Source organism: Athene noctua, chromosome 7 (assembly GCF_965140245.1).
Source record: "Athene noctua chromosome 7, bAthNoc1.hap1.1, whole genome shotgun sequence".
NCBI lineage: Eukaryota > Metazoa > Chordata > Aves > Strigiformes > Strigidae > Athene > Athene noctua.
This window is the reverse complement of record NC_134043.1, coordinates 35505594-35520760: the sequence shown is the minus strand read 5'-3', so window position 1 is coordinate 35520760 and position 15167 is coordinate 35505594. Positions and strand designations below refer to the sequence as shown.

Sequence of the window (15167 nt, the reverse complement as noted above, 5' to 3'; positions counted from 1 at the left end):
AATCTGTACAATCCCAGAACAGTTTTCTAGCTGAACCAATCACTGTCATTACTCCAGATTCATCTAGTGACCTGCTAATATACAACGTTAGAAATACCAGCAGCATGTATAACGTATGCGCACTTGCAGTACACATGTGTATGAACAGCAAAGCTAATGAAGTCAGAAACCAGGCATTTTAATAAGCACATAGTTAGTATGCTCATGCTTAAAATGCCTGGACAATAATTTGAGTATTAGTTAAAAAAACAGCTGTGAAAACAGAATAGGTTTCTGTTTGTAAGGGTCTATTGTAAGGGTCTTGTTTTCCAACACATACAATGGTACAAACAGAAAGTTTTATGAGGACAGAAAAGGAAAACTGAGCTTCTATCTGACAAAGGTGTAAACCCTGTTTTCTTGCAATTCCACAAAGGACAGTCAGTAGGATTTTTTTTCTGCTACTGTGACAGTGCATGCAATTCTGGTACTCATGACTGTCTTCAAAGAATTGGGACAGGAAGATTCGATGATAACATTCAATTAAAGACCGATGAAATACTGTCTACATCTAGGAGTCTAGCAACACAGAAGAAAGGACTTTGAGCTATTAAAATTTTAAAAAATACCAATCCCGAATGCTTCTGGGTAAGACAGTTCCAAGAAGGATACATAGTTGGAGGCTACTGGTTCTCATTAATGGGAGACTGACTATCTGTACTCTAAGGCAGCAGACATACAGAACTATGAAAGAATACGAGCTATGAACTCCTACACATTCCACTTTTTAAAAAAAAGTTTGCCTCCTCTTGAACAAACCATGCATATACAAAGTTCAAAAAGTACAAGAAGAAAGGCAACCAGGAGGCATCTCATAAACTTGGATGACTAAATACAAGTAAGCACTAGAGAACATTAAAATATGACTAATGTGCATTTCCCAGGTGTAGGTATAAATGATGTTTCATTGCAAATAGGAGCTAGCATTTAAACAACTCAATCTCGATCCAATCTTGGCTTCATAAGCTTAACAGTGCAAGGAAAAAAAAAAAAAAAAAAAAAGGAAAAAGAGTTAATCCTGTACATCATCCTTCATTTTACTGGCCAATACTCCTATACCCTTCTATTTCTTTTTCATTCTTTCTCTAGTTGAAGTCTAAGCCTGGATTTTGTGCACTGAAAGAGCACACCCAAGCTATCTTTAGCTATCAAGATTATGATCTGTTCTCACCACTCCTCCATCATCATATCCTTCCTCCAGTCTCTGCATGCAAGGTGTCATATTTTCTCATACTAATTATTGTCAAATTCAGAGACTAAAAGACTGGCTCAAAGTAAAGGGATCCTCCTTTGTTTAAAGGATGAAAAAGCCCCCGTCTTTTAAGTAATCTCAAATTACTGTGCTAAACATCTCAAACATTTTTAGTAGAGGTCAAATGAATCAAAAAATTCTTCTCAATAAAAGTAAAACAAAAAAACCAAAGAACAAAACCACAGAACAGAATGCACAAAAGAGTGGAGACAGCTTAAAAATACTTACATCTCAATGACTGTATGATTATAAACAGGGCATTTGGAAAGTACATGATGCTAACAGCACACAGAGCTCTGTGCTCAGTTGCACAGAGTACCTGAGTAAATATAAAAAAAAAAACCTTTACGACTTCATTAACTCAGAATCCCCCCTATCTTTCCTCTCCTGAATTTTTTAAAGTCAATTGTGAATTTAGTGGAAAACAATGTTCACTAAAATGATGGAAGCAGTTAAGTTTCCCTTACACAAGGCAAGACCTATGGGAGAAATCCTGCACAGCCATCACTCTTCAGTAGCTAACACACAGTTACAACTAAAGGAAGAGAGCAAGGATCTGAACTGGTAAGCGACACTACCAGGCTGCAACCTCATTCTGCCAACACCCCGAGTCTGATTACAAGGGCATGTGCACAGGAGGTGCTCACCTCGCTTCTTCATCTCATCCTCCTCCCCTCTCAGCGTGCAAGCAACACCTCTCCAGGCTACTGTGGGGGCAAAGAACTGCCCCGCAAGCAGAAGCGGGCTAAAGCAGGAGGTTTTCAGAACACTGCTACTCACAGGAAGAAAAACTGTAACATTAATGGTATTTATGTGTCAAAACAGATAATTCTTGAGTGGGTGGCAATTTGTAAAGATCTCTAAGAGAGCTTTGCATCAGTGAACGAGGATGTCTTCTAGAACCATCTGCAAAAGGTTACGGTGCCAGGCATAATGCATGTACTAACATGCAACCCAAATGCAAAGGAAGTGTTTCAGAGTATTTTAAACTCCTAAAATAGTAATACAAAACTCCATCAGGCAAGCTATGTAAGTAAGCAGGACTTGGAATTTAAAATAAAAGGATTTTCTTGAATTTTGCTTTGTAACAAAAGGCTAAGCCTGGAATTTTACATTTTTTGTATAGCTCTTTAATGACTGCTAACATCTTACCTGATATGACCAACCAGTTCAATCAATTTGTGGCTGAAGAAGTAGGCAGTCAGCTCAGACACGTGACTGAGCACAGAACAAACTCCAAAGAGGGTGGTGGTGCCATTCAGGTCTTCCAAGTGCCAGTAAAGAAAGGTGAACACAAAGCCATATCCAAACCCCATGAACCATGCCACGAAGAGCACTGAGCCATATTGGATACTACACAGCAGTTTTATGAGGTCCCAAAAACTGAATGACTGTGACTGGCTCATACTGGTAGGAGTGTTATCGGAGGATTCGTTGGAGGCACTTCTGTCCACCTGTGAGATTTCTACCTCTTTTCTCTTATTTTCATCTTGCTTGAAGTGCGCATAATGAAATCGAAACTGGGTGGCCACAATTAATGCCATTGTCATCAGAACACCAAAAACGATGAAAACTATCCTGTAGTTCTTGTACTCAGGAGCTTTACATCCTTGACCTTCAATGCCAACTTCTGTATGGGTATAGTCAATGCCAATTCCCACGGAAAGCATGGCCAGCCCCCAGCCCAGAGACCCCCACATACGCTGCAATCCATACCGGTCCCTGTGTTTGCCGAGGTACTGCAGAGTTATGGTGTCCACAATAGTAACAGAGGAAGCACTGAAAAATTCTCCTATTATGACAACCAGCAGAATGAGTAGAAAGATGGCTTCTACTTCTTGTTGATCATAAACGAGCACTGCTTGGTCAGAAGGCATCAGCTTTGTGGTGATGGTAGCTGGGGTGGTACTCGGAGTCGTGTTCCCTGGCGAGGCTGGGCTAGTGGTGGTGTTTTTCAAAATCAAATGGGTGCTGTTCTCCAAGACAAACTCCACATCACTGCTCTGTGTAGGTAACAGGAATGTTATTTCAGGATTAGCTGTCCCTGTTGTTTCCAAAGTGACCGGACTGGAAGTGAGCAAGTCTCTCTTCCCCCGAACTTTCAGGGATGCAGCACTCACTGTGCTTAGAGGAGAAGACATCGAGGCATTTTGCAAAACTGTTGTTAAAAGGCTGCTTGCATTGGTGGGGTGTGCTGGGGGAAGGCCCTTTGGAACGCATCTTAAGGTGGCTGGTCTAACAAATCCAATCCCCAGGTTAAATAAAACCCAGCATAAAAGTGAAAACAGAAGGACGATCTTCCCTTTCTTGAAGCGATCTGCCACCACTCCCCAGAAGGGAGCACTGCAAAACTCAATAAAGTACCTGATGCCCACCAGAAGTCCGCTCTGACTGGGTGACATACCCAGCTGCTTGTAATACACAGGCAGCAAGGGGTAGAGAGAGCCATATGCAGAATAGAAGAAAAAATAAAAGACCTTTGAGATCAGAAGATCGTTGTTTATTTTGACGCAGTGCTTTTCTAACCAATCTAGCTCTTCATCTGGGACAGTGGTTGTCTCTGTCGAAGGGGATTCATTATGTGGTGGCAAATCTTGATCCTTGGAAATGCCATTGAAAGGATCAGCAAGCACATACTTTCTCTTCTGTTCTTCTTCATCATCCGTTAAAATGGCAACTTTATCATCAGCTGCCATGGTTTACCACAAGGATCCAGTACCTGGTGCACTCTCAAGAACTAGGGCTACCCTGCGAACAAATAAAACATAACATGGTTAAGGTACCACACGGGAACAGATCTGCAATGCTAGTCATCAAGGACAAAGACAGCTTCTAATTTTTGTAAGTGACATTGCTGAGCAATAAATGCAGTATCAGGGTGGGGAAGGCCATTTGTCTAGACTAGAGGTACATAGTAGCATCAATAAAAATGTGGTTTATGACCAATTCTGTGAAGTTCTCCTAACAGCAGCTTTAATAATGTGCAATAAAACATCTTTCATGTTTAGGACAGAGAATAATTTATATACTCAAAGCTACTGTGGCAATTAAGTGCTAGCATTTGCAAGTCTTCTTTCAAGTTGTCTTTTCTCCCCCAAGGCTAACTGCTTTATTTCCAGTATTCCCTACTATACCAAAGGATAGCCATGATTTTGTAATTAAATAATGTAGCTACACATATATCCCAGGTTTTTTAATTATCAAAACAAATTATTATCTGAAGCTTCATGATGGACTTCAAAAGCTTCATCAATCTCCTCTTAAAACATCATTTTCTAAGCACTCCAAAACCACAGCGGAAATTGGTGGGAGGCTTGAGCTTCTAGGCTGAATGGGAAGAGAGGTGGGAGTTAGTATGGAGATTTAAGATTAAAACAAGGGATCCTCAAAATTAGGATAACAACCGCAAAGACATCAAAGACCTGAGAGCAAAGAAACACAGAGAAAAAATATAAGTACAGACCCTACAATGATCTCTTCATGTCAAATTCTGAAATTGAAGACAGGTAGACTGGGAGATAAGCATACTGCAGCTGCCCACACTTATGCTTTGCAGAAGTGGAAGACTGTAAAACTGACAAGCAACACTTAAAAATAAATTCACCACTACCTAGACTTTGATTTGACCAACCAGCTTTCACATTTAAAAACAACAAAACATTCTATGAAGCTAAGCTAGCTAACAAAAGCTTTCCTTTCAAGGATTAAAAAGCTCTGCCAGCAGGCAACCGGCTCAAAATCATTGTATTAGGCAACTATTTTTGTTACACTAATATCTGTAAATTTAACCTAGGAAGATTAGCTCATGTTCATTATGAGAAAGTTGAACATTTAATTTTCGCTTTGTCATCCCTCTGCTGTTCGGATGAGTGTTACTATCACACGGAAACCTTTTCAAAGACCAATATGTGAAAAGAGCATTTTATTCTAGAAGAACCTGAACTTTCTCTAAGAGCACTCAATTTATGATCAGGAATAATCTTCTCTAGGAATCTGAAGTATTTTGTTGTCGGACTGCACTTTATTCCCACTAAAAGAGCTCCAGTGAAATCGCAGTCTTACAAAACTTCCCTTAAAACTAGTCATGCACTGAAACATTCAGTGCCTTTAAATTATTTAATTATAATTCAGAATTTATTTAAATACTGACAACGATTTGCAAACTGATGCAAGGCTAATAACAGGAAAGAGACTCTAAAGATTCACAAGTACATTAAATTGTTTCTTACTGATCCAAAACAAACATAACAGCTGACATAACAAGCCATGGATACTTCTAAAAACAACAGTCCATTAAACTAATTTAAACCTTACATAGTTCAGTGATAGTCACGTCTAAAAGTACCATCATTAAAATCCCAAATAGGAGGTTTGTGCGTGTTTTTTATTTTTAAATGTCATTTCAATGGGACACTATCTACAGAGATACCTGGTTTCACTTAGGCTGCATAAAAATCTTGGAACCTTAAATATTCATTTATTCAAGGACAGAAGTTAATCAAAACAATGCCAGCACATACACACAGGCTGCTTTTTCTCCTGTTTCTTCAGACACAATCTGATTTAAAAAAAGAAAAAAAGTATTTCAAGTGTCAAAAGATTAGAAAAAGTTTTAATTAAGTCATTAGAACAGTCAAATGTGAAAATACATCTTCTTGCTCTTACCTGCTACCACCAAAAACCACATGAACCAAAACCCAGCAGCTGTCTAGTTAACTCCTGAAATTTTTGGCTCAGTCAGCCACGTCCACCTGACAGCTTCCTCATTTACGGCTTCTATATTCATAAAACAAGTCCTTCTGATGAGTAGATTAGATCAGTCATCATCCCTGCTTTTATTTTCTTTATGCCTCGCCCTGATTTGACAACAAAGACTCCAGAACTTGTGCAGGGCCCCACTTATGTCAAGGGGATGTAACTGAGTTTTCAGTGTTGTTCCCATGTCTTGCCAAAACCAGTGTACGTTCATCTATTTACAGCAACTTGCTTACTCACTGTATGAGAGCTTTACAGCATTTAATTTTGAAGAATAAATTTCCCTCCCGGTCCCATGACAAGACAGAACTCGCATTTTAACCATCTGGATATCAGGACAACTTCCTTGCAAGTATGAATTGGAATTACCCTGATTTAAACAACATAGCCATATTCCTTATCTCTCTCTCTCTCTCTCTCTCTATATATATATATATATATATATAAGCTCTGAACCATCTGATTTAATAAAAATTATACCAAAGGGTTTTAGAGCAATTAGAATGTGATCGTTTCCCTTTTTCTATTGGAATGGGACTTCAGTTTTGTATGTTGTATGAATAGTGCGCATATTAAAAATTGTTATACTGCTAATCTTTAAACACTTCAGTTCCTGCATCTTCTTTCCACCTCCATAACTTATATCTGCCTCAGTATTCATCATCTTCTAGCCTGTTGTGTGCAAGGATTAATCCAAAAGATCCACTCCTAGTATTTTGACTAGAACATCTTGGGTTAGAACGCTATGAAAAGTATATTTCATAATAATTTCAGTAAATATTCTCCCACCCTGAGAGTGTTTCATTGAATATTATTAATAACACAGAATATACTCTTCAGAAATATAACAGCATCAAGACTGGTAGGAGCCATATGGCACTCCTTAATGTTTTGATCACTAGTTTGTTTAGGAGGCAGGTTTCTGAAAGTGATTTTATTTAGCAATTTTAAAAATTCTAAAAATAAATGACTGAAAATGGGACAAGCAACAAAGTGGTATTGTTACTGAAAAATCTACAAAAAAACCTTAGTATCTATGGGGCTTTCCTTCTACTGACGAGAAACCCCATGCCAGTCAGGCATTGAATGTGCAGCAAATCAAACAAATTGAAAGTGTATTTTGTGAGACGAGACTAGTTACCCACTGATTATTTTAACCATAGCCTTCAAATATCGTATCTTCCCTTTGCAAAAACTTTTTCTGGTCCACAAGACAGTAGGAGGATAGAAGACACAACCATCAGCAAGTTTAAAAATGAACAACTGAGAACAGGAGTGAGGAAGAAAGGTTCAGAAAGTAAACAGGATGGATTTCTGAGTGAATATAGATTTTAACTCGTTTGAAGCAGAAAAGAGCGTGAAGTTTTGATAGAGGCCTGTTGAATGTCATCAGTTGAGCCAGGACAAGCGAAACCAGAAAGGATGCAGAGTGGTAACATCACTCTGAAAAGCAGCACTAACAGTTTTGAAGCTCTCTTCCCTAAACTTAGGTAAGCGCACAAACATACAACAAAGCCCTAATGTGCAAATTGAAAGGAACTTCTGCAAAGATCCCAAGGAAGCCCTGCAAAGGAAAAGGGAAGAGGTGTAGCAAGCGGACAGCACCTCAGATGTATGTCACAAGAAAGCACCTTGGTCCTCCAGCAGATAAACAAGCTTTTGTCTTGCCACAGGTTTATGTTTCCAAACCCCTACAGAACTCAGAACAGGGAACCGAGTCTTTGTTCCCTCATCATCCCATCGCCCCCGACATGCCTACAATGGGGAAAGATTTCATTAAACTCTGAGCTGACCACCTCCCCCTCAACCCATGGTCCTATCGCACCAACCCAGGAGCATAAGTCCCTTGCTCACAGCTGCACAGGAAGCTTGTGGCCAACCTGGTTTTCTCAGACTGGGGATTGCTCTGCAAGATTACTCGTGCTCTGAGCCTCATGATGCGCAAGTGCATGTGCTTCTTTTCACATAGGAAGCATAGACTCGTTAACCACAAGACTATTCTTCCTTCAAGCTTTGTACAGACAGGATTTATTTTTTTTTTAAAGTACTAGAGTGTATTTTTCCTAAGTTTCCTGATACAGGTTGCTGCTGCCTGGTTTATATCCATTACTCCAGCAAGTCAAAATCCACTTCCAAACCTTTTCACCTACGACACATCTTTCATCCAGCCATCTTCTGAAAACAGCAACAGCAACTTTCCTGCAGACCTGTACCTTGAGCAGCTATCTGAGGAACAGAGGAAGAACCAATTGTTTGAAGGAATTCAGCAATGACAACGCAATGGTCATTTTAATGACTCTAATGGAGGCTCCTTGGCAGGTAGGGGGAAAGAGGCAAATATGGGTATTCTACATTTAGTTAAGTACCTTCTTGGCATTCTTGCCTTTGATATTTCTTAAATCGATCCTCATTTATCTGGCTCTCCTAGTAATTAAGAGGATTTCAAGATCAGAAAGGATAAAAAGCTAATCTACTCAAGACAACCTACAAGAAGTTCCCTATAAAACAAAGGAAAATGATAATAAGTAAAATAATAAGTATACTATATTAAAAACAGCTCTCCTCTTGGAGTCACTCTTACGAAAACCTTGGAAAACAACAAAACACCTCAAAACATTTGCTTTGCACTGCATCTCAAGGCAGGGAAAAAAAAAAGGCCAATCAACTGGGGTAGCAAATCCCTAAACTTCTCAGGGAAAATATAATGTCACTTAGAGTACAAGACATTTAAACTTCACTTGTAGACTAACAGGAAGTTAGATATGGGGTGAAGAAGTACTGCTGTTCTTAAATTTTAATTCCGCATAAATATTCCATTCATTAGGCTTTTGAGAATTAAAACTATAATTAAGATTCACAAAGCAGAGCCTCAAAAATCAGGGTTTGGATGTATACTGAATGAAAAAAAAAACCCAGGACAGTTCATCAAGAGTGCAAATGATCAAGAGTAGCTTAACCCATTAATACCCAAATACCTAGCAAAATCACTGTAGAAGATTTATATTTATACAGTCTCAGAAAACATACTCTAAGAGTAGAATTTCAAACGAGGAATCATTAACTAATCTATCAAGCAATATGTTGCTGTAAGAACGGAGCAGACTAGCTCACTGCTTGCGTTGTGTGGGTAAATCAACACCAACCAACACTGCATTATATCTTATTTTATCCCTTTCAGACTTTCACTGACTAGCCAACTGACTCTGTAGCAAACACATGAAATTCCACATGAAGTTTTCATATGAACTTTTTAAAATCTGCTAACAGAAAACAGGCCTCTTGAATAAACCCTTTTTTAAAATCACTAATTACTGTTTGATTCAGAACAGGTCTGTGCTAGAGAAGTACACTGAAAAACTATCCATCTTCCAAAGAAGGCTCACCTCACTCATGCCTCGGCTGGCAAAATTGCCTCAAGTGCATCCATTATATCGCTCACACAGTGTATTATCTCATCCTTAGCCCCCCTTGTCTCACTGATCTGAACTACATGCAGAGTCTCTCAGAATTAAGCCCTACATCCATCAGGCCTACAAGGCACTGCTGTAATAAACATGAATAATAGACCATGTTTTCCATTTCCAAGCAAGTTTCACCCCTAAGGAACAGCCTGGTGCTGTCACTTGCATCCATGCCAAAAAGAAGGAGAATGTTATGCAAACAACTACCACCATGACAGAGGAACGCATAGACTTCAGTTACTCTTGCCTCTCCCAGGTAGGCCAACCTCCAGGCAGAGCCCCTGGAGGGGCTGTCCCCTGCCAAGCCATACAGACCAACTGAGTGCAGGCTGACCCACCTGCACTCTAAAGGCAAGCTGTCCTCCTGGGAGGCCCCAGCACGGACACCTTACTCAGAATTTATAAAACCAGGAATAAATCCCATTTAGTGAATTAACTCAGTGCTGGGAAATCTCTTTGTTTCAAGTCTGAAGTGAGACATTACCGTTATACCATTACCCACCACAATCAGGGTTTCCATGAAGCGAAACCACCTTGTTCTAAAACACTTAACTCTTAAAATTGCTTTATTTGGTGTTGCTTGGCATGCACTTACTTAATGTGTTGGTCTATATGTTTTTCTACTTCATTCAATATGCACATAAAACCCCACACACTTTGACACATTTAGTCAATTAGACTGAGAGACTACAGTATGTCTGAAGTATGTCAAGATCAGGTTTATAATAGGCTTAATGCACTTTATAATAGGTCTGAAGTTGCTAAGTTGATACAATAGTGCTAGTATTAACATTAAAGACAAGAACACTATCAGATCCTCATCTGTTGAAGAAAACCTCATTAAACTCACATCTCAGGACTCCTGCTTTCCACTCATGTTTTCTGTTTAATATGTGCAAATTAAGAAGCCCTAGTAGACTCTATTTTTTCATCAGCTTATTTTTAGTCAGTATTAGACTCCAATTTTTTAACCAGTTTTGAATTTACCAACTACATGTCTACACTGCCAAGGTTTACACTTCATTAATGATGGTAAATAACAAGCATGCCTTCAACGGCAGACCAGGCAAGTGCCCTGCATCAGAGCCGTGGTACAGGGCCACCAGCGCAGCCGCTTCCAGTGCTGGAGGGACCCAGCAGGCACCCAGCTGCACCACCAAGCCTGGCAGTGGCAGGGGTCTGTTTCAAAACAGAGAGCAATACCCAGCCCTGGGGACCAGCCGCTGCTCCTGCGGCTGCTTCACATCACCGGTTCACACTCTCCTGTACTGCTACATAATCTCAGGCCCATTGTGCGGTATCTGAAGATTAAAATGAATTTTAGGTTGCGTTTAAGTTGTGCCCTAGCACCAGCTATACTAGTGATCGAGCACAGGTTCTTCACATTAGCTTGTCACATCATCAGATTTTCTCTCATGTTCTCACTCCACCTGTTTGAATTCTTTTTTCTTTTAGAACTGTTTAGGATTTTTATTGAGTTTATGACTGCCATCACAGACACCATCCTTAAGAGGAAGATTGTTTGCTTTTCCCCTATTCCCCAGTGAGTCTTTGGAGAATACAAACAATAAAATAAATGTAACCTTTGTCCACTATTTATATCCAGGGAAACAAATTTTTAAAAAAGAACCAAGCTATAAAACTAGCATTTTACATTTTTTTTCCTTGGACATCACTAACTACAGGGGACAACTAGACTCTATCTTAGTAATGTAATGTTTTGGGCAAGTTTTTACAGAAATACTGCGGTGTTCCGTTCATACAGCTCCCTCTCCTCTCCCTTAAACTCCCAAGTTTATCACTCTTCAACACTGCATTTTTCATTAACACAGCATTAAAAAAAAAAAAAAAGCACATGGTGTTAAAACTTTAGAGCTGCTGACCTAACATGGGTTTTAAACTGCATCCAACTTAGGACAGAAGAGGCATCTGCAACACCTACGGTACCTCTGGCACCGATTTCTTAAACAAGCATCTATTCCCGTGCTTGCTTAATAAACGGAGGAGCAACTGACAACCCGCTTACTAAAAATCATCGTTATTTCAAGGATTTAGGGGTTCAGAAACCGAGCGGCAGCCACACGTAACAGCGGGGCTGGACGCGGGCAGCAGGGACAGGCCCCGCGGGACATGGCCCAGCCAGCGGCCACCTCCGGGGACACGGACCCTGTGGCCGGGCCGGGGGGCACGGGGGGGGGCGTTTGGCGTCGGGCGGCTCGGTCGCACACACGCTTCAGTCCCAACGCCGAGCTCCTGGAGGCCAGGCCCGGCATCCCTGCAGGGTCACCGCTTCGCCACAGTTAACCTCCGGGCACCTCGGCGAGAGCGAAGCCAGCGCAGACCCTGCCGCCCGGCTCAGCTGAGCAGCAGCTGATCGGCTCCAGCGCGGCGCTGCCAGGAAAGCCCGGGGAGGAGGAAAAGCGGCACAGAGCGGCCGTTGAGGAGGGAAGGAAAAGGCGGAGGCAAGGGCCCAGCGGCAGCATCCTGGGCGGCTGCGGGGACAAGGCCCGTCGCCCCCGGTGGGGCGGGAGCTGGAGCCGCGGCCGGGTCGGGGCTGAGGGGGAGAGTGTGGGGGGAACGGCCTCGGTGCCCGGCTCCCCCCGGCAGCGCCGGGGTGCGCCCCAGCCGCCCCGCCCGCCGGCACCCCGCGGGGCCGCGGCGCCCCCCGGCTGGGTACCCGCCGGCCCGCGAACGGGCCCGCCCGCCGCCGGCGCCCCGCGGAGCGCGGGCAGGGGAGGGGGAGGCGGCGGCACCGGGGCGGCCTCTGCCGCGGGCCTGGCTGCCGGCCCGGCCCCCCGCGCACCGCGGGGCCGCGCTGACTCACCTCGCCCGGGGGCGGCTCCGGGGGGGCGCTCAGCCGGGAGCATCGCAGCCCCCTCCCGCCGCCGCCTCCTGCCGCCGCGGCTGCTGCGGGCGGCGGCTTCGCGCACCCTCTCCCGCCCCCCCGGCCGCGCCGCGCCGTGCCGTGCCGGGGCGCTGCGGGGAGGGACGGAGCCGCCCCACGCCGCGGGGGGGCCGCGCCCCCGCCCGCCCGGCGCCGCCTCCGCGGCCCCCGGGTCGCCGGCCCGGCCCGGCCGGCCGCGGGGAGCAAGAGCCGCGGGGGGCTGCAGGCCGGGCCGGGGAAGGGGGCTTCTAGCGCCGGGCTCTGCTGAGGCTGCGGAGGGCAGGTCTGCACCTACGCTGGGCCGCGGGCTGGGCGTTTGGTGTAAAAATAGAGTTTGGGGAGCGTTCGCGGGCCCGAAACAGCCAAGTAACTCGACATTCACGGTGCTTCCTGCTCCTCAGAAGTCCCGAACAGGTATTACAGCATAAAGAATTAAATTATTACCTGTAGTGCCTTCCGCAGCCACCGGCATCATCCCTTCGGTAACACCGTTTCTAGAATTACACACAAAATTATGTAAATATTTAAAACAACAGCAACATAAACTTACACACCCCGTGCAGTAATTATTCGGGCAGAAAAACGGAGACAGGGACGGTAACTTTCTGAGCAACAGCTGAGCCATCCTGCATGTCAAAAGGTCAGCCGCCAGCTAAAGAGGGGGAATAACCAAGACAGAAAGTGAAAGGCCCTCCCGCGGTTTGGGGTGTTTATCAGCCCTGAACTGGAGGCAGTGAAGTTGTTTGAGGATGGAGCTGAAGCGCTGGTGTGCTGTTCCCGGAGCGCAGACTGGGCCACAGTCCAAGCAGAGTCAATAAAGCGAGGAGCCGCCGGCGGCGGCCATCCCTCTCGGCAGCACAGCACAAACTGCAGACAACGTTAACTGGGATACCACAGGACACACGCACTACTACTTTCATCTAACTCTTTGTACCTCCCTTTTCTGAGGGAGGATCCCCCTTTCCTCAAGGAAAAAAACAAAATTGCATTATTTTGTCTAAGGGAGGAATCAGAGAAAACTACATTTGCCTAATTGAGGCAGAGGGTGAGGGGCAGCACAGGTGTTCCACCCGTTTAGTTTGAGTCCCCAACAAACTAAAAGGGACACCAGTCCCGGTGGGCAGCAATGCTGTCTCCAGGCCGTTCCCCTGCCACCATAACGTACTGATGGGGCGTGGTATTTGTGTGTGGCTACGAAGGCCACTGAGGACAGCACCCAATTAAAAGCTTGCCTACCCGTACAGGAAAGGCCTTTCCTGATGCAGGCAGGAGACAAAAGCTAAATTTCGTAGGGAAGGTGACCTGGGGCAGGAGAAGGCTTGTTTATCATCTGCCTCTGGAAGGATTTTCAAAACTCTTTGAGAATCTCCTCACGGCTAATTAACCACGGGGAGAAACCACGTCTGACGAGACCAGGAGTGCAGGCCTCTTGCAGAATTCACAGACAACTATTGGCTCATATAGTGGGAGTTTTATTAAAAAATATTACTGTAATAAACCAGACGTCAGCTCCAACCAAAATTATTTAATCTTGATGGAGACTTTTTGGCAAATTACTACAAATGCTTTTATGGAGAACACGTATTTCACATCGTTTCCAGTCATCGTTTGTCAACTGAGAAGGGAAAGCTGATCTTTGTAGTCGCAGACTACGTTTACAGAAGCCATAAAAGCAGTCTTTCCCTAAACTCAGATAATCCAATGTTGCCCACCACACACTAAGGCTATGACCATCTTCTGCAGTTTTGCTTGTATTACCTTTTCTTAGAGCTGTGTTTTTGAGGAGTCACACCCTAATCATCCCCCTTTCTTCTACTTGCTTTCGGCAGAGATATTTCCTAAAAGAAAAAAATTAAATGCTCTCAGAATGGAGGAATTAAGATAAAATGTTTTCTTTCTTTGCAGGCTGTTGCATAACCTGGTATGTGAACAAGAAGTTACAGCTGAGGACCAGGGTAATGAGAGAAGTAATCAGAGAATATGACTAATACAAAGTCCTTTACAATGTTTTCTTTATATATATAGAAAATATACATATCTAAAGAAAATACCTTTATAGAAATATATATAGAAAATATCTTTATACATATATAAATACATAAATATATATAAAGATGGTTTCTTACTGAGTTTAGAAGCCCAATCCAGTACCAGCTGACTTTGGTCCCATAGCTCAGGCTGGGCTCTGCAGCCTCCATTTGGTAAGCATCATAAGGTGAGCGCTGTGAAAAGCCTTAGCGTGGCGCTATTCCAACCTGACAGGCTACTCCAGCATGAGCAGAACTGAACATAATAGGGCTCTGCATGGTTATTTCTTTCAGTGAGGCTCTGTGTAAAGATCTGGATTATAGCCTGTTAGAAATTATTACACTTGCTCAGAGAGTTCTTTCTCTGTTCTTTCAGCTATGAAAATGAGGATTAGCAAAAATGGAGAAACTGCTGCACTGCACACAAACTGTCCTAATGTATTTTTATGACAAAAGGCTACATATTTCTAGCCAAACCAGTGTTCAGAGAAAGTTTTCTATTAAAATAGTCGCTAGTAGAAAACATTAGAGAAAATAAAAAGCTGAGTCAGATGTAAAATCCATTTAAATTAATTGAAAGATCTCCTTTTTCAAAGACCTCTGGATCAAGCTCTGAATGACAGTAAAATGGGATCTATTAATTTGATATACCAAACAGCAATCTTTTTATCTTAGCTAAGAGAATTCTCTTAGAGTGACACTAACAAATATGTACCTGACCACTGAACATTGGAATATTCAGAAATAAT

General features: G+C 43.1%; 1 protein-coding gene across 4 annotated transcripts in view; it reads right to left on the bottom strand.

Moving 5' to 3' along the window:
• The window catches only part of MFSD6 (major facilitator superfamily domain containing 6), a 30905-nt gene extending 16699 nt beyond the window's left edge, over positions 1-14206 (bottom strand). For 3 of the 4 annotated variants that reach the window (XM_074910623.1, XM_074910625.1, XM_074910626.1), the window contains exons 1-2: positions 12332-12473; positions 2444-4039 (exon numbers count right to left, since the gene is read on the bottom strand). In XM_074910623.1, coding sequence (XP_074766724.1) covers positions 2444-3987 — 1544 coding nt within the window. In that variant the 5' untranslated portion in view covers positions 3988-4039; positions 12332-12473. Of the gene's footprint in view, positions 1-2443; positions 4040-12331; positions 12474-12835; positions 12886-14149 lie in introns of those variants that run through there. The other variant, XM_074910624.1, reaches the window with a different exon arrangement.
• Between the last annotated feature and the right edge of the window lie 961 nt (positions 14207-15167).